At 41.4% G+C, this 24446-nt stretch overlaps 1 protein-coding gene across 5 annotated transcripts in view; it reads left to right on the forward strand.

The window, feature by feature from the left end:
- LOC118843072 (protocadherin alpha-C2-like) overlaps positions 1-24446 on the forward strand; it is a 164329-nt gene that overhangs the window by 117555 nt on the left and 22328 nt on the right. For all 5 annotated transcript variants that reach the window (XM_036750471.1, XM_036750469.1, XM_036750468.1 and 2 more), the window contains exon 3: positions 1520-1608. In XM_036750471.1, coding sequence (XP_036606366.1) covers positions 1520-1608 — 89 coding nt within the window. The remainder of the gene's footprint in view (positions 1-1519; positions 1609-24446) is intronic.

Here is a 24446-nt window from a genome sequence, read left to right on the forward strand (position 1 = left end):
AATTTTTTAGGATGATTTAGCACAGGGCAAGTTTAGAGTTACCATCCTCCAACTAGACATAGGGCTGCTACAGCATGTGCCACTGGAGACCTCTAGTTATTCTTGAAGGCTAGTAATATTTGTCTTGTGGGACAGAAAAGGGTTAACTGGGAATTCTTTCTAAGTGATTATAATGGTGAGAATTGAGAAGGCATCTCTACTTCAGATTTTATAAATTCCTATTTGACTTGTTCAGCCACTGAACCCTACGTGTATAGTACATATGAATTCAGAGACCTCAGAAAGGTATTCTTTGTAATTTGTTAGCTTCAAAGAGAAAAGCAAAATGCCCCTTATATCTTTGCCACCATTTGGCTTCTGACTGAGGGAAAGAAACACTTTTGACCAAGGTTCTTCCTGTCCTTTGGCTTGTTCCTTTTCTCTTGTTTTCTGTTCTCTTGGGTTAGGAATTGGAAGGATTGGTACTGGGTTACCATAAGTGTAGCAAAATCAGCTCCATAGACTGGAGGAAGAGGATAGGTGGCATACGTGTATGTCAGATCTAATAGAACAAAAGCAGATAGTCTAGATGGGAGCTGATTTGGTGACAGATTTAGAATAATTATACAGGGACCTGGACATAGTTATATTAACAAAATACAATATTTGTTGTAGAATCCTAAGTGGGGGAAACCAGCTGAGAGAAGTTTGAAGCTACTAGGAAGAAGTTTTCCTTTTCTAAATCAGAATTAAGACATTATAGTGGCATTAACACTCTGATGTCTTTCCTTTTCCTTTTTATCTATTTTTTAAAGACGGGGTCACCTATCTCACTTAGACTACAAGTGCTCATGAGGTGGGTCCCACTCTGATAAGCATGGGAGCTTTGACTTGCTCTGCTCCTGAACTAGGTCAGTTCACCTCTCCTTAAGCAACCTGGTGGTTATATCACCCTACTCACCTGGGATTTGCCATATTAATACTGAACTTAGTGTGAACATAGGCCATGCAGCTGAGAATCCTGAGCTCAGTAGATCCACCAATCTCAGCCTCCCAGTAGCTAGGATTATAAGTGTACACCACCATGGCCAGCTCTAGTGTTTTCTTTTAACAGGATAATGTGTCTCATAGCATTAATGAAAATACAAACTTCTGTAAAGGTAATGTTTTAATTAGATGAATAGTTCTGGCAAAGATGTTCTAAAAGAAGTAGATAGGGGCAGCTGGGTGACACAGTGAATAGAGCACCAGCCCTGAGTTCAAATCTGGCCTCAGAGACTTGACTCTCACTAGCTGTGTGACTTTGGGCAAGTCACTTAACCCCAAATGCCTTGCCTCCCCCCTCCAAAAAAAATAAAAGTAGATAAACCAGTCCTGATTCTGCACCCCATGCAGAAGACTTGCATGACAATTGCTTTAGTTTTGAGCATGAGGAGAACCTATTAGCTACAATGCTGTTCCAGTGCTCTAGAAAGACTTCTAAATGTAAAGGAGGATCTTGAAGGTAATTATCTAAGCATTTGTGTGTGTGTTTCCTCAGTTCTGTGCACCTGGAGGAAGCCGGCATCCTGCGGGCAGGGCCAGGAGGGCCTGATCAACAGTGGCCAACAGTGTCCAGTGCAACACCTGGTGAGCTGCTGGGTTCTCTCCTTTCATTCTTTGGTTCTGGGGACTTTGGAGATGATCCTCTCTTGGGACAAGGAGGAACTGTGACTGTAGCTCTTTTGTTCTATGGCAAGGATTCTCAACCTGGGGTCCACGAATTTGTTTAAAAAAATTTTTTTAGAACTGTATTTCAATATAATCAGTTCCTTTGCAATCCTTCACATTTTATTCTATGCATTTAAAAACATTATACTGAAAAGGGCTTCATAGACTTCACAAGACTGCCAAAGGCATCCATGATACAAAAAAGGCTAAGGACGCCTGCTCTATGGAGAGAGAATTTCTTTCTGGTCTTATTGCTGAGGTCTGGTTTTCTTATTCTCACACTAGTCTTCTTTTTAAGCATAGTGATTTAGCATATTATCCTACATACTTAGGGTTCAAGCTACTGTGGGGTTTGAGTTGTTTGTCTAGTTGAAGTATTGAGTTGCAATCATCTGTCCACATACTCTCACTTTGAGCAGTGACATCACTTTGTTTTCAGGGTGGTTGAAGAGGATTAGAGGTACAAACTGGGGCCACCGAACAGAGGAAAGTTAATTAGCCCTTATCAGGCACAGGCTCTGTGACCTTGGTTCCATTAGCTCGCTCTCCAACCTCCTGTGCTGATCAGCCACAGACATTCAGTGATTTATCATCCCAGGGATGGCAGCACTGCGGGTGGTCCAAGGGGGAATGATGAGACCAAAGCTCTAAGAATAGCATAAAACAGTCACCCTGCTATACTACATTTCCTTTCTACCCTGAAAATGATTTTTAAGAAAAGATTTCCATGAGAAGCCTGGAAACAAGTGGTTTTGCTATTTCAAATGTAAAGAATTGGGGGAAATGAAAGGTTCAAACATTAAAAATTATCAAGATGATGTAAGTGTGCATGTGAAATACTCTTTCCAAAAATAATCGAGTACCTTTCAAATTGCCATCAGGCTATGAAAGTGAGAGACATAGCCAAGTCACTATCCTCTCTGGCAGCTTTGAGGCTTTTGTTGATTATAATTGCATCAGTCTACATTCCCCATTTATGAATACTGCACAATTCAACTAAAAGTCATATTTGAAAAATAAAAAAGTGCAACCCAGGGCAATTCATTAGAGTGATAATAGCACCAAATGGCAAGAGGAAAAATGAAGTTATTCATTGACAAATAAGCTAACACCAACCTTCACGTTGGAGGAGATGAGCCAAATGAAAGAAATATTTGACTTCCAAAAAGTTGGAGATGGCGTTGGGAGGAGAGCAGTGGAAGACCTAGACTGAGAGGAAAAAATGGTAGCTGTCTCTTTAAAATTCTAAATTAGGGAAGCAAAATGAAGTCTTACTTTACTATTCAGGATTTCAAAGTGACATTCATCTCATGTCAAGATTTCCCTTGGTTGTACTTGTAGAAGTATTGCAGGTCAGCCTTCTAAATAAGAAACCAAACTGGAACCCTAACAAAGCCTTTCAGGAAGGTCACTGTCTTGTTTTACTTCCCTAACAGTTGACCATGCAGGAATAATGCAGGCTAAGGACCCCTGCTATATAGAGCATCACCTCTTTCTGATCTTCTTGCTGAGGCCTGGCTTTCTCAGTCTCACACCACTCTTCTTTCAGGACCAACTCTGTGATCCTGAGCTATTATGTGTAGTGATTTAGCATACTACATACTAAGGTTCATGCAGGACAAGCTTAAGGTAGACTGATAGACATTCATATGTAAAAATACAATATAGACCTACAATGGAATATGTAAGCTATAGCCCAGATCATGAAGTCCTTGACAGCAGGAACCAGGTTTTGGCCTTTCTTTGTTGTATCCCTACCACTTAGTAGAGTGCCTGGAACATAGAAGGTGATTAACAAATGAATTGTGACCAGCTGAGAGTCAAAGTTCTGGATTTACATAGTCTGGCTGCAGTTTGGGGCAATCCCTTCTGTGTGTACTCTCTCTCCCTCTGACTTAAGACCACGTCCAGGGTTTTCCCTGAGAACAGCAGAATCTGGCTCAGGTCTGATTCTCCACAACAAAGTAAAAGGGTCCAGATAAGCAAAATAGAAACTACTCCAACAGGTTTTATGCACCCTGACAAAATGCAAAAGACTAAGACTTGAACCCACAAATAGTAGTGAGTCTTCACTCACTACAACCTGGGAGATATGTGCTACTATTATCCCCATTTTACAGATGAGGAAGATGAGGCAGACAGGTGTTGAGTTATTTTCCCAGGGCCAAATAATTAAATACCTTCAATTTACTCTTTTTTTTTTGGATGGGGGAAGGCAGGAAGGCAATTGGGGTTAAGTGACTTGCCCAAGGTCACACAGCTAGTAAGCGTGTCAAGTGTCTGAGGCCGGATCTGAACTCAGGTCCTCCTGACTCCAGGGCCATGCTCTGTTCACTGTGCCACCTAGCTTCCCCCTCCCAATGTACTCTCAATGGGATAAACTAGGACCAGGCAAGGAATTCACGAATTATAAAAGAGTTAATCTTGTCAGAGGAAATCTCAGACCTGGTTAAGAAGCCACTGGAAGTGCCAAAGATGGCTTCAATGATGCAGTACTTTACACTTTATAAAGGGAGACACCATCACTTCCTAAAGTTTTCACCAACGAGGACCCAGAACAATGTCTGGGTGTACCAACTACAATTCTTTAATATTTATTCGTCCCTAGGTCCTCTTTCAGATTTGTGAGGGTCCGTAAATCTTTTTTGGGAGGAAAAACCTAGGTGGGGAGTAGTCCCTCTGTGTCTCACTGACAGATGACAGTTTACTTGTTTCCTGATTCATGTACATCCCTTACACATGAATGGCCATCTCAGAGTAGATGCTCCAGCCAGAGAGCTGCACAAACTTTCACCCAGAGGTGGAACTAGAAGGATATATTGGATGTTGTCTGAAAAGTGGTCTGAAGAAGAAAATGTGAGATAAATATAAAGCATTGTTTCCTTACCCAAATGGAGTAGGTGTTTTTCTAGACCCTTTGGCCTGGCTTAACTAGCTGGGCTGAATTCAGAATTGATTGAAATTTGCTTCCAAGGTGTCTTCGCCCCAGTACACTTGCTCATGCCCTGCCTAGAGTAACTCATTAGTGCATTTATTTCCAATATGTGTAGCAGCTGTGGCAGTAGAGACACTGAGCATCCTTTGGATGTGGCCACGTTGCCACATGCTCCCTGATGTTGTCTTTCCTCCATTGATTAATTCTGTTTGCTTTGTCACTAAACTGCTTATTTAATTTCACAATCCACAAAAGCCTCAGCTATGAGTGCTTCACTCTGGCAGGATCAACAGGGACATCATGAGGTGATGTTTTCAGAAGGATGAACAAATCAGGCATTAAATAAGCAAATCCTGGGTTTCTGGCTCCTGCCTCTAGCTGGGCATCTGGATCAACAGACCTGGACCCAGGCTTCTCTAGAAGGGACCAGGGAGAGTGAGGAAATTAGCCAAATATTGATTGCATAGAATAAAGTTAAACAGGGTCTTCTGAACTTTGCTAGGGGTGGGGAAGAAGGGAGAATGTAGGGTCAAATGTAGGCAATGATATAAATTCCAATTGCCTTTGAATTTCCCGAGCAGGGTTTAAGAAGAGCCCTCCTGTTGTTGAGTTCCTCCAGGCAAATCCTAGAGGATACAAAAAGCCTGCTGAGAGGGAATAGGCTCAGTCTCTGGGGTGAAGGAAGCTGCTTTACTTCCTCTGACTGTGTTTCTTAGCTGTTCTTTGTGCATTTGAATTGTTTCAAGTGGTAAACATGGATTATGGATAGACCATGTGGATTACCTTCCTTAAGCCACAGCACCTCGATGGAAAGAGAGCCCAGGCAGCACTGAGCATTTTTCAGTGTGTCCATGGGAAAAACAAAGGCGTATAATGCCTTTTTAGATAATGTTATAGATAGTCTGTAGAGCTAGTCCCCAGGGACCCTTGGACTGAGCAGTGAAAAAATAGTGGAACCTAGGTATGCTGTAGAAAGGCACAGATCATAAATTAAGAGCTGAAAGGTACTTCAGAAGTCATCTAGTCCAACCCCTCACTTTGCAGATGAGGAAACTGAGGCCCGGGATGGTTAAGTGACTTGCTTAAGGTAAAAGCATAATAAATCCATGTCTGTCCTTATTTGTACATAAAATGTAAAAACCATTCTTAGCTTTTGGGCAATACAAAACCAGGTACTCAGCATTATTTGGCCCGCGGATCATAATTGTTGACTTTTGGTCTAGGTCAAGATATCCTTGAAGCAGTCATTTTTGGGTGTGGAACTTGAATGAGAAGCCCAGGCTGAGAGTTGATGGTAATAATTGAAAGTGAAGTAGTAAATGAAATTTCCTACAAACCTGTAAAAAGAGGGGAGGGGGGAGAACCGGGCATAGGGCAGACTTTTGAAGAACACCTGCACTAATGGATTAAGAAGAGAATGAAATGTCAGCAGAGAATACAGTGCAGAGGAAATATGGTTAGAGAGATAGAAGAACAAGGAGAATATGGTATCTCCATCCAGCAGGAGGGAGTGAGCAACAGCATCAAAGTCCAAAGAGAGTATGAGAAGAATAAAGACTGAAGCAAGGCCATTAGTTTTGGTAAAGATGTTGGGTGACCTTTAAGGAGTTCCAGTAGACTTGTAGGCATGCAAATCCATTGCAATGGGTCAAGGAGAGAGAGTAGAGACACTGAATATAGTCATTTTATTTCAGAAAGTTAGCAGTGAATGGGAGAAAACATATGGGACAGTTGATGAATGGTTCAGAAGAGTCAAGGGAAGATTCTGGGTGAATTAAAAAGACTTAAACACATCCAGGGTCAGATAGAAAGGAGCCAGTGTTAAAGCAGACATAAGAGAGGTATGGAGGGCAGCCTAAATGGCAACAGTGGTTAAAATGCTGGGCCTGGAGCCGGGAACACCTGAGACCTGGGCCACTGTGTTTAGCAGTTTAAAATAATTAGTGACCTTGGAGAGAGCATTTTCATTTGAACAGAGACTAAGAAATCAGATAACAAGAAATTTAGAAGAGAGTTGAGAGGTGAGAAAATGGAGGCAATGGATGTAATAGACCTCTAAGGCAGCTAGGTGGCACAACAGACAGAGCTCAGGACTTTGAGTAAAGGAAGACTTGAGTTCAAATCCATCCTCAGACACTTAATAGCTATGTGACCCTGGGCAAGTCACTTAACCTCATTTGCCTTAGTTTCCTCATCTCTAAAGTGAGTTGGAGAAGGAGATGGCAAACCACTCCAGTATTTTTTGCCAAGAAAATCTCAAATGAGTTCACAAAGAGTCAGACGTGACTAAAATGACTGAATAATAGAGGTATGAGAAAGAATGTGCCTTCTGGAATAAGGTCCTTGAGGGGATGGAGAATAAGATCAGCTTCATAGGCTAATGGATTATCCTTAATGAGGAGTAGGCTACTTTTCCTCCTGTGGTTGACAAAAAGGAGGAGGGAATGTTCCTACTGAGAAGTTATGAGGAATGGAGGAGAGGATTTGAGGAAGCTTAGGCCAGATAGCTTCAATTGTCTTATTGAAGCAGGAGGTCAGGCCACCTATGGTGTATGTGGTTGGCAGGGGTAGTGGTAGGGGTGTAGCTGTGGGTGGGGTGGGGGAGAAGGAAGGTAGGAGAAGGGCTGATATTCCTGAGGACTTAGAGAACAGAAGCTGAATGCCTGCTATAGGGAATCTCCTAGGCCTATGTGCCTCATCCTCTGGTATGTTGGGATTAGATTCTCGGATGGGTTCGGATCCTAACTTCAGCCCAGCCTCCATAAATCTTATTCTTCCTCAGCTACTGACATCTCAGAACTGAGAGTCAGAGGCAGGGAAAAACTCCATTGACTGTGGACTATCAGTAGTACATATCAGGTAGTTATCCTTCATTGTATGGTGAACAAACTCCCAGTTCCTGATCCTCTTTTCTCCATGTTTAAGAGTCAGTGTTTTCTGAGGTAAAAATCTACTCCTTTCCTATCTCCTTAAACATATACTATGCATCATATATGTGTGTACATACACATATATATATATATGTATTATATATATATACACACATATATATGTATGTGTGTGTGTGTGTAGATATATAACCGTACAGGGAATAAGCATGTATTTAGCACCTACTATGAGCCTGTCACTGTGCTAAGCACTTTACAAATATTGTCTCATTTGATCCTCACGACAACATGGTGAGGTAGGTGCAGTTATTATCCCCATTGACTCTAGGCCCAGGGTTCTACAGTATCTTATTTTTTGCCTTCACTGTGAATTCCAATTCTCTCACTCCTCCCTCTTCTCCCAATCCATCATTCCTGCTTTGTCTTAACTTTCCTCCTTTCATATTCTTAACTCTATGATGGCCTAATTCATCAGCTACATTTAAATAACTGGCTCAGTTATTGTATTAGCAGTCATGCTTCACCAAACCAAACTCCAAGGATTGCCCCAACCATTTGTCTTCCCCATTCCTAGGTAGGTGCTGCTCACCATCCCTGGAGAAAGTCACTGTGTAATAACTGGATTCACTACAAATTTACATTATCTAATCTCACCCAGCCACTCAGTGCATGTTGCAGCAATTCAGCTAGCAGCTGTTGTGGGGGTGAAAAACCAACACAAGCCCAACAACAAGAATGCTGCAAGCACAGGCTCTTCTGATTTGCTTTATTAAGGAAAGTAGCGTTAAGGGGGTTAACAATCTTATTTCAATCCAACATACAAATATCATTCACTTAGTTTAAGGGAAAAAGCCAGCACCCTGAACTTTAGAGCAAATACAAACTACAAACATCAACAGACAGACCTTGTCTTATTCAAATCTCAATGCATAGTTACCGGGTTTAACAAAGTCCCAACATCCGGATTTACAAGCTGGAGGGCTCTTAACTACAGCTGCCCAGAGTCTCCACATCAACACAGCTCCAAGAGTGAGAGTCCCAAGGGAGAATGCCAACCTCTGGGTTTTTATATCTTGTTCAGGGTCAAAGGTGAGTCACACATGCGACTCACCCACGTGACCTAAAGGTGTCACAAAAATGCGACTTAAACCCACATGGCCTAAAAGCCTCTGATATCACAAACATGTCACTCAAACCTATGTAAACCAGGCTTTCCCCTGAGGCAAGGAGGTCATCAAGGACTCCTAATTTAATCAAGGAAACAAAGTCCAAATTCTTCAAGGGTACTCGATTGAATAAGTGCTAAAAAGCCCATCTTAATTACCAGTGCAGTGCTACATGTTAATTCTCATCTGATTGATGCTGTCATCTTTTTCTCAGAAGCTATTACAAACTTTCTCTCTTTTCCAACACCCCCACCGGCTTCTTAATGAACGATTTTGCCTTCTTCTTTATTGAGAAAATAGAAGCCACTGGTGGCTAGCTCCTACTTTTCCCAGACTCTATGCCTTAAAACCCCTCTTCGTCATCTCTATTCTCTCCTCTTTTGTTCCAATCTCTAGTGAAAAGGTCAGTATAGGAGTTCCTACAACTAACTAACTTGTGTTCTTGTTCCCATCCCCTTTGGAATCTCAACTCCTTGATCATTCTCTAATCTTTACTTTATCCATATACACTGGCACCTATTCTGTTCCTACAAACATTACCAAGTCTTCCACATCCCTTAAAAAACCCCCCAAAAAACCCCTTTATTTGATCCTTTATGGTATCCTGCCATATTCTTGAGCTATTATTCCGTATCTTTTTTTCCCCTTTTACATCCAGTCTCCTAAAGGGATAATTTTTAGAAAGATAGCATTTATAGAGTACTTAAGTTTTGCAAAGCACTTTACAAAACTTTACAAAAACACTTTACAAAGCACTTTACAAAACACTTCACAAACATTTCATTTTATCTTCATGACAGCCTCTGTGTGTAGATGGGGAGGGGGTGCCATTATTATCCCCATTTTACAGATGAGGAAACTGAGGTAGAGGTTATTTAACTTGTCCAGGGTCACACAGCTTAATAAATGTCTGAGGTCAGATTTGAACTTGTCTTCCTGACTCAAAGTCCTGAGCTCTGTCTGCTGTGTCACCTAGCTGCCTTAGAGGTCTATTACATCCATCACCTCCATTTTCTTATATCCCACTCTCTTCTAAATTTCTTGTTATCTGATTTCTGAGTCTCTGTTCAAATGAAAATACTCTCTCCAAGTCACCAATGATTTTAAACTGCTTTAGTGGCCTTTTCTCAGGCTGTGTTATCTTTGAACTCTCCGTGGCTTTGGAAATTATCAAATACCATCTCCTCCCTTACTATTTTTCCATTGACTTCTATGCCATGATTCTTTTTGGTTTCTTCCCCACATCTCTCTTCCTCTTCTATCTTGGTTCTCAGTAATCCTTTACTGGATTACCTTCTAAGTTTGGGGATCCACTATGGCTGTGTTCCAGGAATTGACGTCTTTCTGCACTCTTCCTCTGGTGATCTCATCAGTTCCCATGGACTCGTGTGTTCTCTATGCATGCAACTTATGAATTTTATGTATCCAGCTCTAATTTCTCTCCCAAACTCCAATTTTGTATTTCCAACTGCCTGGTGAACATTTCCAGATGGATCTCCAGCTGGCGTCTACAACTGGATTGGTCTAACATGCAATCCATTACATTTTACCCCCAAACCATTTCTCCCCCAGATTTCAGAATTTTTGTTGTTAAAAATCACCACTCTTCCAGTCACCCAGGTTTCTTGGTCATTCCTGATTCTTCCTTTTCTCTCAAGTCTCATATCCAGTCAATTGTAGAAATCACATTAATTCAACTTCCATACCTTCCCCTTCTATTTATGTGAGCTCTATAGTAGTTCATGCCATCATCACAACTCTCTGAGAATACTGCAAGAGCCTTCTAATTGGTTTCCCTACCTCCAGCCTGTCACCTTATAAATTCATCCTCCGCCAAGTTTCCAAGTTGATATCCATGAAATACGGATCTGTTTGTATCATCCTCCTACTCAAAAGTTTTTACTGGTCCCTATAGTCTTGAGCATAAAATGCAAACTTATCAGCCTGGTTTAAAGCCTTGCCCAATATGACGTCCACCTATCCATTCCAAAGTGGCCTGCACATAACATTCTTTCTCTGGCCTCTATACAAGTGTACTAGTGGTTCTGCATTTCTGGAATGTACTTACTCCTTATCTCTGTCTTATGCAATCTCCCTCTTCTTTCAAAACACAGACCAGACACAACTTCAATTTGTTTCTCAATCATTTCAGTTATCAATCATCTTGTCACCTTGAAATTGCTTTGTATTGCTTACTTGCATACAAGTTGTACCTCCCCCATATAATATAGGCTTCTTGAGGGGAGGCACTGTTTCATTTTTGTCCTTGTTTTTCCAATGCTGAACATGGTCCCTTGCATGTAGTAGGCATATATGTGTTTTCTAATTAAATTATAGAAGGTAAATGGAATTGATTTTGTGATTTTCTCTATGATGCTCAGCAGCTCTGGAATAGGAACAGAGGAATTTTGTGGTAGAATTAAAAGGGGAAGAAATCAGAGATTATGAATGACACTTCTTTAGGGTTTTAAATACATTCAGATAATTGGATGTCTTGATTTAGAGACCCTTGGTTTATAGAGTGACTTATGCCAAGCAGTGAATTATTGTGTTTGGGTAATTCATGGATGGTGAGGGAGAGGACTGCAAAGAGGAGAGAAGAAGGAAGGAACAAGGAAGGAAGGAAGGAAGGAAGGAAAAGAGGAAGGAAGGAAGGAAGGAAGAATTTAAATTTAAACTTAATTCTTTATTTTTCTTGGGGTTTTTTTGTTCTGTGTTTTCTTTCATACCATGACTTACATGGAAATGTGTTTTGCATGAATATACATTTATAACTTATGTCACATTGCTTGCCTTCTCAATGAGTAGATGAGGGAGAGAATTTGGAACTCAAAATTTGAAAAAAAGAGTGTTGAGGTTGTTTTCACATGTAATTGAGAAACAATAAAATATTAAATAAAAAAGAAATAAGATGCACCTGGGGTAATATTCAGTGTTCATGCCTAGGTTATGCCAATATAATAAAACTGACAATACTATAAACAAATTTAAGCTTAAGCACCTACTATTGTGCCAGGCACTGTGGTAAGGGCTTTACAAATATTATCTCATTTGATCCTCAAAACACTCCTGAGAAGGAGGTGCTAATATTACCCCCATTTTACAGTTGAAGAAACTGGGGCAAATGGCAATTAATTAGGTGACTTGCACAAGTTCACACAGCTAGTAAGTTCTAGGGTCAAACTTGAACTCAGGCCCAGTGTTCTAGCCATTAAGATTAGAATGTGCTCAGTATACTGGTGATAGGACAAGCCAACAGACCATAGTATCTACTTGCTCTGCATTTCCTCCTCCCCCTCCCCACCTTCTAGAGCAGCAAAGCCACAGTCCTATCTTTGGAACCCAAACCTCATATTTTTAAGGAGTAAGCATGGGAAATATAATTGTGAGAATCCAGATTTCCTGTGTTTGTGAAATAAGCATCTCTGCATAATTATTTCATCACAGGTTTTGGGAACAGGAAAGGGAAATTAATCTGTATGTTTCCCTTATATCCCTTAACCTCCGTCTTTGTAACAAAATAGGATTGTTTGCACAGAACAGGGGACAGTCTGGCCATACGTGGGGTTTCAGGGCCATTGCTCTTTCTCAAATGTATGATAGAGTTATATAAGGTTGGCACAAAGATCCTATGTCTCCCGAGAGCACATAACCCTACCAATTCTCAGTCCTTCAGACTATACAAGAAGAGTTCTGTGAGAGATTTAGGCCAGTAAAAATAGCTTTCGTAGCATGTGCCTTCTTTGTGAAAGCCACAATCTCAAAGAAGCAGGCCAGTGACTGGGTAGGGAATTAAAGACTGATTGCACTTCCGCCTATTATAGACATGCCAGTTAAAGCTTGCTAGTTTTATAAAGGTAGATGGTTTAGCTAGGAAAGAAAAAGATCTTGAAAGAATTTTCAGTTTGTTTCAGGAAGATAATCCACTTTTTTTATAATCTGAAGTGGTTGCTGGGAGTATTACAGTATCAGCACATACAGACAGATGATCTGTACTCCAAACAATACTTTGCCTCAGCATATATATATATTTATATACCCTGTTTAGAAAACTGATTCAAACTCAGTTTCTGAGTTTCAGTCTGTTATTTTGTTTTTTAAAGGGTTAGGGCAGAGCAGAAAGGTTAGCCTGTCTGGCCTATTCCTTCTCATCTTATCTGATCATAGCAATGATCTATTTCTTGGGCGGGAAGAGGATCCTGGCAATTATGACTTCTCATTTCTGTTCTGACATGATAGAGCATCCCACAGAAGCCAGTAAATTGAGGGTTAGGGTCTCTCTGAGACATCCTGCAGTGCAAGTTTCTTGGCTCCTTGGGGAGCCATTCCCACTGATAGGTAGAAGAAAGCAAGATAAGCTTGCCTTAGGATCCCCTTCATCCAACAGCAGCTTTATCTGGCCTGCCCACAGCCCTGTTGACACTGGTGACCCAGAAAGGAAAGGCTCTTCCCTGAGCCTGCAGGGATCAGTGACATAAAAACACTTCTAAAAACATTTACTCTGAATTCTAGGGGAAGAAGAGAATCCCCTCTTCACTGGAGGCAGCATTAGAGTTGAAAATGCCACTGCCTAATCTGAAGAAGCATATTCAGGTCAAATGCTAGATGCAGTTATCTTGGATAACTGGGTAAGGGCTGGGAGCCTCCAGGGAAGGGCCATAACAAGGCAAGGCTGCCAAGGAGTTCAGACAGAAGGGGTAAGAAAAAAAGAGATTTTTTTCTGCTTTGCCATCTGAATCCCCATTATTCACAGCTGTGAGGAGGAAAGAAAGGGCATCCTTTCCTCTAACAGTACTTAGGATGGGTTCTTAACCCGGACTCTGAACGCACCCAGGTAGTTAGATTTTGGCATGCCTGTGAACTACCATGTGGGGAAAAAATGACGTTTTAATTTTAACTGAATTGTAGCATTTCCTTTAATTATGAATACAAGCAATACAGGTTGCTTGAGAAGAGGTCCCTAGGTCTTACCAGACTGCTAAAGGGGTCTATAGCACAGAAGAATTTAAGAAATTTTGACTTAGGTGAATCAGTAGCTCTGCTACTGTTGTTGTTCATTCGTTTCAGTCAGGTCCAATTCTTCATGACCGCATTTGGGGTTTTCTTGGCAAAAATCAAAAAGTTGCCAGCTATTTCCAGACTGATTTATTTGAAAGAAATCTGGAGTCTAAGTCTGCTAGTTATTATCTGTGTGACATTAGGCTAACCACTTAGCCTTTCTGACATTCTGTTTTCTTATTTGGAAAATTAAAAAGTTGGACTAGATCAGAGATGTCCAAAACACGCAAGGCTGGTTGCATTGTGGCCCATAACACTCCTGAGTGGACCAGGAACCAGACTAAAATGTAATTAGGAAATATTTAACAAAATAGATAAAAATATGGTTGTTGTTGAGTTGTTTTTCAGTTGTGTCCAACTCTTTATGACCCCATTTGGGGTTTTCTTGGCAAAAATATTGGAGTGGTTTGCCATTTCCTTCTCCAGTTCATTTTACAGATGGGGAAACTGAGGCAAACATGGTTAAGTGACTTGTCCAGGGTCACACAGCTAGTAAGTGTCTGAGGCCAGATTTGAATTCAGGAAGATGAGTCTTCCTGACTCTGGCACTCCATCCACTACACCACCTAGCTGCCCCAAAATACAGTAGAATGTAGATGATGTTAATATGTGATTTTCTAAGTCAATATACATCCCTGTGGGGATTCTTATGTATGGTTTAGTGGCTATCATTTCTACCTGCATTTGACACCACTGGGCAAGTCTCCGAGTCAAGGGATGATATCCACAAGAGCTAGCTGCTAGCGTCATTGAGATCCCAATCCAGCTGCTTTCCTTCAAGTTAGAGCTCAGTATTTTTTTCAAGTCATGCCTAGGAGCCTGAAAATGATAGTACACAGTTCAATGTCAGAGCAATTTTCCTTTTTTTCTAATCCAAGTTGTCTTCTGATATTTGCATTTGGGAAAGCTTCAAGTAGAAGAAAGCCATCTTCTCTGAACAGAAGGACTGTTTCTCTAAATCTGGGGAGGAGAGGAGGGTGGTAGCTGGATTTAGAAACCCTAGGATTAGTTTATCAGATCCTATTATTGAAAGATGGGATGAGGTAGTGGTGGAAGTTCTGGGTGTGGCCATAAGCAATATAGGCTGTCTGAACCTCAGATTCCTAATCTGTAAAGTGAGTAATAATAGTGTCAATTGCAGATTTTTTTTAAAAAGTCCTTTGTAGACCTTTAATTACAATATAAATGTGGATTTATTTTATTTATTAAATCATTTATTTCATGTCTCTATATGAATATCCTGCCTCTATTCCTAGCTGCCTTAAAATACAGTAGAATTGAGCACGTAGGTGGTGCAGTGAGTAGAGCACCAGCCCTGTAGTCAAGAGGACCTGAGTTCAAATGCGGCCTCAGACACTTGACACACTTACTAGCTGTGTGACTTTGGGCAAGTCACTTAACCCCAATTACCCTGCCTTCCCCCCTCCAAAAAAAATACAGTAGAATGTAGATAATGTTAATATGTGGTTTTCTAAGTCTATATACATCCTGTGGGGATTCTTTTGTATGGTTTAGTGGCCACCATTTATTTTTATTTTCATTTGACACCACTGGACTAGATGAGGAGTAGATGTCTTCTTAAGGTCCTTTCTACCTTTAAAAATTTGACCATATAATTGTTAATCTTCCTTTCCCCTTAGTAAGTCTCTGAGTCAAGGGATGATATCCTCAAGAGCTGTAACAAAGAAGAGAGGCCATTAATGTGACCTCATAGAAGTGAGACCCAATATAGCTTTCAAGGGTGAGTTGGACTTAAACTGCGAGATTTTAGGAGTGGTGTTATTTGGAGGACATCAGAAATTCAACTTAATTTAGTAAGCATATATTCAGAAAGCATTATACTAGGTGCTTAGGGAGATACAAAAGGTTTTGTTGTTATTGTTTGTTTTTAGAGTAAACAGTTTCTGTCTTCAAAGAGTTTACTGTGTGTCAGGGAGATGAGATATGTACACCTTCTTCTGGGAGCTTGACCTTCAGCCTCTTTTTCTCTATTGGATCCTGCCCTAAGATATACTTAGATCTCTCTTATCCTAAATAAACAAAACAAAACTAACAAACAAACCAAAAGCAACTTCTTCACTTAATCCTTCCATCTGCTCAAGCCTATATTTATCTTCTCATTCACCACCAAAGTCCTAGAGTCTTCTATCCTAGCCTCCACTTCCTTTTCTTCTACTCACTTCTAAAAATCTGACTTCCTACCACACCTACTACATTGAAACTGCTTTCTCAAAGGTCACCCATTGATAAGGGCTAAATCTGGTGATGTAAGTGCTATTATTATAATATCCATTTTACACCTGAAGAACTGAGGCAAACAACATTAAGTGACTTGACCAGGGTCACGGGCATGTAAATGTTTGAAGCTGGACTTGAACACAGGTCTTCCTGACTGCAAGCCCAGCACTCTATCCACTATGCTCCTGTTGTTGTTGTGTTCAGTCATTTCAGTCATGTCTGACTCTTCATGACTCCTTTTTGAGGTATTCTTGGCAAAGATACTAGAGTGGTTTGCCATGGTTTTGCTCATCTTACAGATGAGGAAACTGAGGCAAACAGGGTTAAGTGACTTGTCCAGGGTCACACAGCAAGTAAGTTTCTGAGGCCAGATTTGCACTCATGAAGACTAGGGCCCAGCACTCTATTCACTCTGTCACCTACTGCCTAGTAGAAAATGTTTTACACACAGTAGGGGCTTGACAACTGTTAACAGAATTGTTGAATGGGGGCACAAGCAGGATCACGTTATCCTAAATTTAGAACTGAAAAGGAACTCGGAGGTCATCTAGTCCAATCTCCTCACTTTCCAGTTGTAGAAACCTGGGGAGATTAGGTGACCTGCCTCAGGCCACAAGGGGAGCCTGTCAGGAATCGCACCCAGGTCCTTTGTCTCCAAATCCAGCCTGCCTTCCACTGTCCCACACTGGTGCCCTCTTCTAGCATGATCCCCAGCACCCCGAGTCTCTTCATAGAGGTCCCTCATTGTGCCTATCTTTTCTAAGCTTTTTTCAAGGCCTGACAGCATTTCCATTTTGTGCCCTTCATGTAGAGATTTCACTACTTGTCAGGAAATGGTTTTTCAGGGCTGAGAAGTCACACAGCAACCCAAGAGAGCCTGGGACTGCTGCCAGCCTTAGAGGAGCCTGTATTCTTACAAGGAGAAGAAAAAAATCCAAACTAAAGACAGAAGCAAGTTATTTATTGAATAAAATGATTGGCCCTCATACATCTCCAGATGGGCTGCAGACAGGAACTATGATGTGAAGCATTCTGGGAGGGGAGGAGTCCAATCCAGGCCCATTTTAGCATGACAAGACATCAGCCATTGAATAATCCAAATCCTTAATGTGGCTTCCTCCCCATCCTGTTTCAGATCCTGGCTGATTTGTACAATACTTGTTAACACATATAGAGGTATACATGTATTTATATCATTTGAGCCTCACAACAACCCTGTGTGAGAGATACTATCATTCCCAGGTCTTTTTTTTTTTTGGTTTTTCTTTTTATTTTTTATTACAAATGAGGAAAGGAGGCTTAGAGAAACCAGTGAATGTCTGAAGTCAAAATTGTGAAGGCAGGTCTTCCTGATTGAAATCTGGTATTCTAATTTCTATTTTAATGGTCTCTAAACTTTTCCAATTGTGTATCCTATTAGCAAAACATTTTTGAGCATACTCTCCTAATATACGTATATTTATCTGTTCATTTTATATATGTTAGGGTTAGATTGAAACTTACCTAAGACTCTTTCAGAGGCAGAGAGAAGATGAGGTTGGGAGCTTGCCCAGCAGTGAGAGCAGCTATAGCATGGAGGATATTGGAATGTAATGGGAGAATGGTAGGTGTGGTTGTGTTTGAGAGTTCTATAATTGGCCGTTTGTAGAGGGGGAAGAAATAAGACCCATTTTTGCCACCTTCCAGTTCATTGATTACATTGTGCCTTGGGGACAGCTGTTCCACAGCCCTCACTCTGGAGACCCCTGCTGTATGATGTGCTGCCTCTCATGTAACTGAATAGGTGGGTGGTGCTATGATTTGGTAGGGAAGAGATGACTTCTCATGTCCCTTCCAGCCCTAAGATTATGTGATTCTGTGACTGGAACTGTAGCTAATCAAGCCTGAGAAAGGATGATACCTCTTAGGTCCTCCCACCACTAGACCCCAAACTAAGCAATTTGGCAGATTTATAGTAGAAAGTGAGAGGAAATGGAAAAGCGGAGCATAAGTTGGACAGTTACAAATGGGTTGTAATCCATATTGTGTATAATCACAGATTCATGTAAGTATGGGAGTTTACCAGTAACCACAAGACCCTTGGGAAATATACCTGCCACTCCTCTCCCCCCAGCACTGTGGCTTTGGGTGACATCTGTTAGTTAAGTTTTCAGTGAGATGGTGGTTAGGGAACCCTGAAGAGACTCTTAAAGTTCACTGCCTCATTTCAAAGTAACTTGGAACCTATTTCCTGCCAATGGGTGAGGAAGCTTCCTTCCATGGAGGTTATTAAGGTACCTTGGGAATAAATAGATCAGTGAGAGAGTGAGATACGAAGGGGTTGCCTGGAAGAACCTTCCTGAGAGAGTTCCATAAATAAATTCAAGCAGGGAATAAGTTGTTGACAGTGGTAAGATCATTTCAAGAGTGCTGGGCCCTCCAGGAAGATTTTCAGAGCTATGAGGACATTGTTGGAGGAAGTAAAACATCAAAAGGGGCCTTCCCACTCCAAAACCTGAGAAAATTGAGCAATTGGGGAGAGAAGGTTGAAACAAAAGATTGAAAACAGACAAAAACATCAGTGAAATCTTAGATGCTTTGGTTTGGGCATTGGGATGCAAAGTTGATGTATGGAGCTGGGAAAGAAGGTTTGGTTTTGCTTTTTAATTGCATTTTGAAGAGTTTGATCCCAGTAATTTTCATTTTTAGAGCTACATTTGCTGCAAAAGATATCATTATGATGAGGGCACAGTCTCTGGGAACCCCTTTGAATCTGGAATACAGTCTCTGGGAGCCCCCTTGAACTGTTCTTGAATCTTCCAACTAGATCTGGCCTTCCCCTAAGGCGTTAAGCCTTACATTATCATTAGGCCCAAATCTCTACCTAGCCTCACTCTTTATTGTCCAGCTGCTTCCCATCCTCCATACTGTCAATATCCAAGTCTTCAGCTACTTCCCACTCTTAGTCCCATTCTCTTGGTTCCTGGACTCTGACCTCATCTCTACCTCCTTAGACTCCTCCTCAAAACCCTCCCTAAAGCCCTCCTCTAGTCACCCCAGACCACCCCTCAATCCATCCTACAATCTTTGTGTATGTAATCTCCATCTTGCCCCCACAAAGGTGCTCAGATTCAATCAGATTGAATCTGGCCCGCTTATGAAAACAGGCATCACAGAGGGTGGGATTTCTTAAGGCAATCCATTATGGTGAATCCCTAATAAACTTTGTCTTTTCCCTTGGCTGAGAAGGCTTGAGTCGAATTCTTTTGGCAGGACCCAGCATGTCGGTATTTTGGGGTCTCAAGCATCCCTAGAAACCTATGGTTCCCTTACCTATCATCATTTTAATTTAAACCTCTTTAATTATAGTCTACCAAAAATGGCACAAAGTTATTTTGGTAACAAAGCAAATTTTGTGATTTTTAAAAGTCACTCTATTTTTTTCTTTCTTGGCCTTTGAGATTCCTGAAAATGAGCACAGCTGGGGTCTGACACATGGAACCATCACTATAGCTTTACAGGCCAATTGAAGGAAAAACACAAGAAATAACTTAGCCCCAGAAGCCCACAAGATGTGTGCACTCTCAACCCAATGTTCTTTGTGTAAGCAAAGAAACGAGCCTGATGCTTTGAGCTGGGAGAAGGATACTCTGCCTCTCAAGTGGACCCACCTCCCCTCTACCATGAATTCCCTGGCTAGGGAATTATGGTAGCTTTCTTTCATTGAAGGGACCCAGGCAAGTAGAAGCTCTACTCAGCTCCATTCTTGATTGACTGTGTAACTCTGGGCCCTTGACCTGCCCACCCTCTGTTTATGCTTCTATACTAATAAAGTAAGGAGACAGTCTTCCTGCATCACATCTGCGACAGTTCAATAGTGTCTGTCCAGTTTTTAGAGCATAAACGTCCCTGTGAGAATAGAAAGCACAATATTATTGTTTTCTTTTTCTATTATTTCTGTGCCAGATTATTTTCTCTTTTGTGTTCATTGAAAGTGAATAGAGAGCCGGCTTCAGTCATACAGGCCTAGAGTTCTGTCTAGCATCTGCCACATATTGGCCATTTGACCAAGTCACTTCAACTCTAAAAGGCCAGAAGGAACTCTTTAGGACTATGAATTGCAGAAAAGGATGCCCATTCACATCAGTAGAGGAGTTTTCCATGAAAAGCTCACTATGGTGATGAAGTAATTAGTCTAGGAAGGAAGGGAAGAAGGAGGGAAAGGTGAGAGAGAGAAAAAAAGAAGTGGATGAAGCAAAGAAGGAGGGAAAGAGGGAGGGGAAAAGAGAAGGAAGAGAAGAATGAGGGAGGGGGGAAGGGAGAAAAGAAGGAAGGACCGGTACTATAAAGAAGATGGAGAAACTGAGAAACACCAATCTATCCCTTCTGGTCCTGCGTTTTGTGTAGATTGCAGAGGGTATGTTTGATAATCACAATATTGCTTAATTACCTAGGTTCTTGGACTTATTCACATTCAGTGGACTTAAGATTTCATCAATGTGAACATTTCGCATTGGTGTAGACTATAAACCATCCATATCTTTTTATTCTATGCAATTTTTATCCTTATTCTTCCATAAATTTTCCATTAAGGAGTTACCCAGTGCACTAGAGACCTTCTCCTTGGTCTTTAAATACTTTACATACAGTAGTTCAAGACTCAGGCTCTCTACCATTATCATTCTTTATTAGCATACGATTGGCCCATCTCCTTTTCCAGTTAAACATGTCCTTGCTATGATATCTTTTGTGTCATTTCAACAAGAAATGGTTGTTGGTTATGCTCTGAGGCCTGATTATAGCAACGATTTATTTTTTCCATTGCCTTTGGATAACCTGCAATTTTGATTCTTTTGTACCCATGAAATTCCATAGCTCAGAGCCATATATCCTCACCAGGAAAATATTGTTGTAAAAAAAAAAAAAGAATCTTTATTGGCAGAGAACAGCTCAGCATCATCTAAGTGTTTCTGTGGGCTGTCACCTGTAATCCAGTCAGCTTCCTTCCTCTTACTCCATTCTGGGCCCATCTCATCTGTAGCCTGTAGTGTTTGTCCAACTTACATGTACTGATGGACTAACTCAATTGACTGCCCATCCAACTGCAACTTCCTGGCCTCCATTTTCAAACCAGGTCATCTGTACAGTCGCCATCATTCCCATCCCTCCCTCTCTCCCCTAGAACCTTAGATTCTGCTTCTGGACAACTCTGGGATCCGATGGGTGACCTTCGACCTTATCTTGCCTAGAATGAGACCTCCATGCCACTTTCAGCATATCATTTCCAAACCATGCCACGTTTCAAGTACTCTCCCACCCCTACCCCTTTCCAGCTTCCCTTTACGTATTCTTTTCATTCTTACATTTTCTTTAAAATGTAAGTTCCTTGAGGGAAGGGGCTTGCTAGTATTTGTAAAGTCAGTGCTTAGCACAGTGCCTGGCACATTGTAAGTGTTTAATAAATGCTGTCTGTCTGTTTATCTATCTGACATAAACTAGGCATTAATCATTCTTAAAACACTTGTTTTTTCCTATATGGATTTCTAGGCCATTCTTTTGCAAGGCTACATAGGTTATTGAGACATATTGAAGAGGTGAAAGGTTGAGAGGTGCTCAACACTCCAAAATATTGATGCACCGGGTCCTGCCGAAAGAATTCGACTCAAGCCTTCTTAGCCAAAGAAAAAGACAAAGTTTATTAGGGACCAGCTACACTGGCCAGATCCTCCAGCAGCCCCGCCATAGGCTAGACTCCTAAAGAATCTGATCGCCTTGTGGAAGCTGGATGGGATTTAAATACATAAAAGATTGTGGGAAAGATTCAGGGGTTGTCTGGGGTGACTGGTGGGGGGCTTTTGGGATGGTCCTGAGGGGAAGTCTAAGGAAGATAAGGTGGAGTCAGAGTCCAGGATCCAAGAGAATGGGATCAAGGGCAGGAAGTTCCTGAAGGAATATCAAGGTTGGGAAGTAACTGAAGGCATGCCTGTCTAAAGTAACAATAGAGGGAGAGATTTGGGCCCAATAAGAATGCGAGGCTATAGCCTCAGGCTAAAATCGAATCAAGAGTCAAGGAGAATTTCTGAAGACAAATGGGCTTTTTTGGGGGTTAGGAAGAAAAGGTCTCTGGGCCTGTACCCCTTTGTTATACCAGAAGCGAGTGAGACACGCCACAGAGTATAAGTTTTGAATGGAGAAGTTTATTAGCCGGCGGTCATTCGGGGAAAATTCCCATAGCAAATGACCACGTTTAAACTGAGAGGGTAGTTTATATAGACAATAGAGGATTCAGTGCTTAATTATCTCTTAAAGTTTACATATGTTACTTTGCAGACTCAGCAAGCCTGTGTTATTTCACTTTTTATGACCATGATACGTTAGAGGAACCTCCTGAATAGATTGTAAATACAACATATCAGATAGTTGTCTATTGGAATTACAACCCAGGATCTCTGTCTCCAACTTTTGCCATAACTCTTGAAGCTAGGAAGGCTCAAGATAAGGCAAAAGTCATATAATTCAAGATAATGTCTAGGGCCAAGGCTTCCATCCTGGTAATTAGCTTACATTCCTTGGAAATGTCTTAGGGGCCCAGGACACTCGCTGATTACCTGCCAAACAGCAGGACTGGGGTTTGCAGTTAGTGGCTGGGGGCAGGGTTTTTCTAGCAATAGCTGGCTACTCAGGTATCACACCTTCAATATGTATTTCTATAGTATAGAAATGAGGCAGCTAGGATAAATAGATCACCAGGCTCGGATTCAGGAAGACCTGAGGTCAAATCTGGCTATGTGATTCTGGGCAAGTCACTTAACCCTGTTTGCCTCAGTTTCCTCATCGGTAAAGTGAGCTGGAGAAAGAAATGGCAAATCACTCTAGTATCTCAGCCAAGAAAGCCCCAAATGGGGTCACCAAGAGTTGGATAGGACTGAAATGAATGAATAACAAAAACAATCAGTATAGAAATAGATGTGAATAATAAAATGTCACCTGCAAATAAGATGATCTATACAACCTCATCGTGTACAGGGAATTACTCTTCTATTTGGAAAATCTATATGAGATATCCTTAATGATAGTGACAAGCATCTTTAGTAAACACGTTTCCTTGTTTTCTGTCTTACTTGGAGAATTACTGAACAAAATTATGCTTGTAGTTTCATTCATCAGAGCCTCTGGTATAATCTTAACCCATACAAGATACTCCATCGGAAAATGGCCTATAAATCTGAATTTTGCTTTGTTAAATGTTTTTAAAAAATTTTAGGGTAATCAATAAACACAACAACATCTTGTATACTTTATATTTTCTTAGTCAATCTTGTAAATGTAAAGCCATAACCTGCTGCACTAAATCATCTTCAAAACCTGCCTTTTATCTTCTCATCTTTTCATCAAGGATACCTTTGAGTCAAGTCAACAAGTACTTATTAAGAGCCTACTATGTTCCAGGTACTGTACTAGGTGCCAAAGAAAGGCAAAAACCAGTCCCTGTCCTTGTGTTCACAGTTTGATGGGAGAGATAACATGTAAACAATCATGTACAAATGGGATATATAGAGGGTAAATTTGAGATAATCGCAGAGTGAAGGCGCTAAGGTTAAGGAGAACTGGGAAAGATTTCTTGTAGAAGGTATGATTTTAGCTGAGACTTGAAGGAAGCCAGGTGAGCCAGAAGATGGAGATGAGGAGGGAGAGAATTCTAGGCATGAAGGAGAACCAGTGAGGGATAGCTAGAAGGTGGCAGAGTATGTGGAGGGGAGAAAGGTGTAAGAAGATTGAGGGACTAAGAAAGGTTTAAGATGAAAGCTATTTTGTTACCTATGGGGCAGGTACATGAATGTTAGAAAGATTCTATAGAGATGAGAAAGAAGGAATATGGGTAATTGTGAGAAACGTGCCTAGGCAGGGCCAAAGTCCTGAAGAAGAACCCTGTGATAATCCCTAGGGAAGGCTGTACAGACCACAGGACTCCCAGAAGAAGACCAAGTGGTAGCCATCCCTTAATCTGTGGGGATCACAGGGCCTCCTAGGGGTCAGACCCTAAGGAAGACCCAAGTGATGGCCCCTTAGGATGGCAGTAAGATCACAAGGCTCCCGAGACAGGGCCGGAAGTCCCATGTGATGTCCCCTTAAGAAGGCCATGCAGACCACAGGGTTCCCCAGGGGAATCCGGAGTGGTAGCCCTCTTAACACCGCAGCGGGGATCACAGGACACCCCAAGACAAGATCCAGGAGTAAGCCTGGCGAGCTTCCGCTGCCTGTTGCTTCCCTTCACTTGACCTTAGGAAAACCCATGTGATTTGCCCATTCACACCCAAAGAACTCAGGACCAGAGTGGGCAGAGGAAGGCATTTTATTACACTCCCCGGGAGAGTGGGTGCAGTGCTCACGGGAACACTCACACTGATACAGCTGCAGGAGCAGGGGTAACCGTTCCCTCCACTCCTGCTAGAGTCATGGTTAGTTTACAATCTTTGTTTTTTTACATAGTTT

The sequence above is a fragment of the Trichosurus vulpecula genome, chromosome 3, assembly GCF_011100635.1.
Source record: "Trichosurus vulpecula isolate mTriVul1 chromosome 3, mTriVul1.pri, whole genome shotgun sequence".
Classification (NCBI taxonomy): Eukaryota; Metazoa; Chordata; class Mammalia; order Diprotodontia; family Phalangeridae; genus Trichosurus; species Trichosurus vulpecula.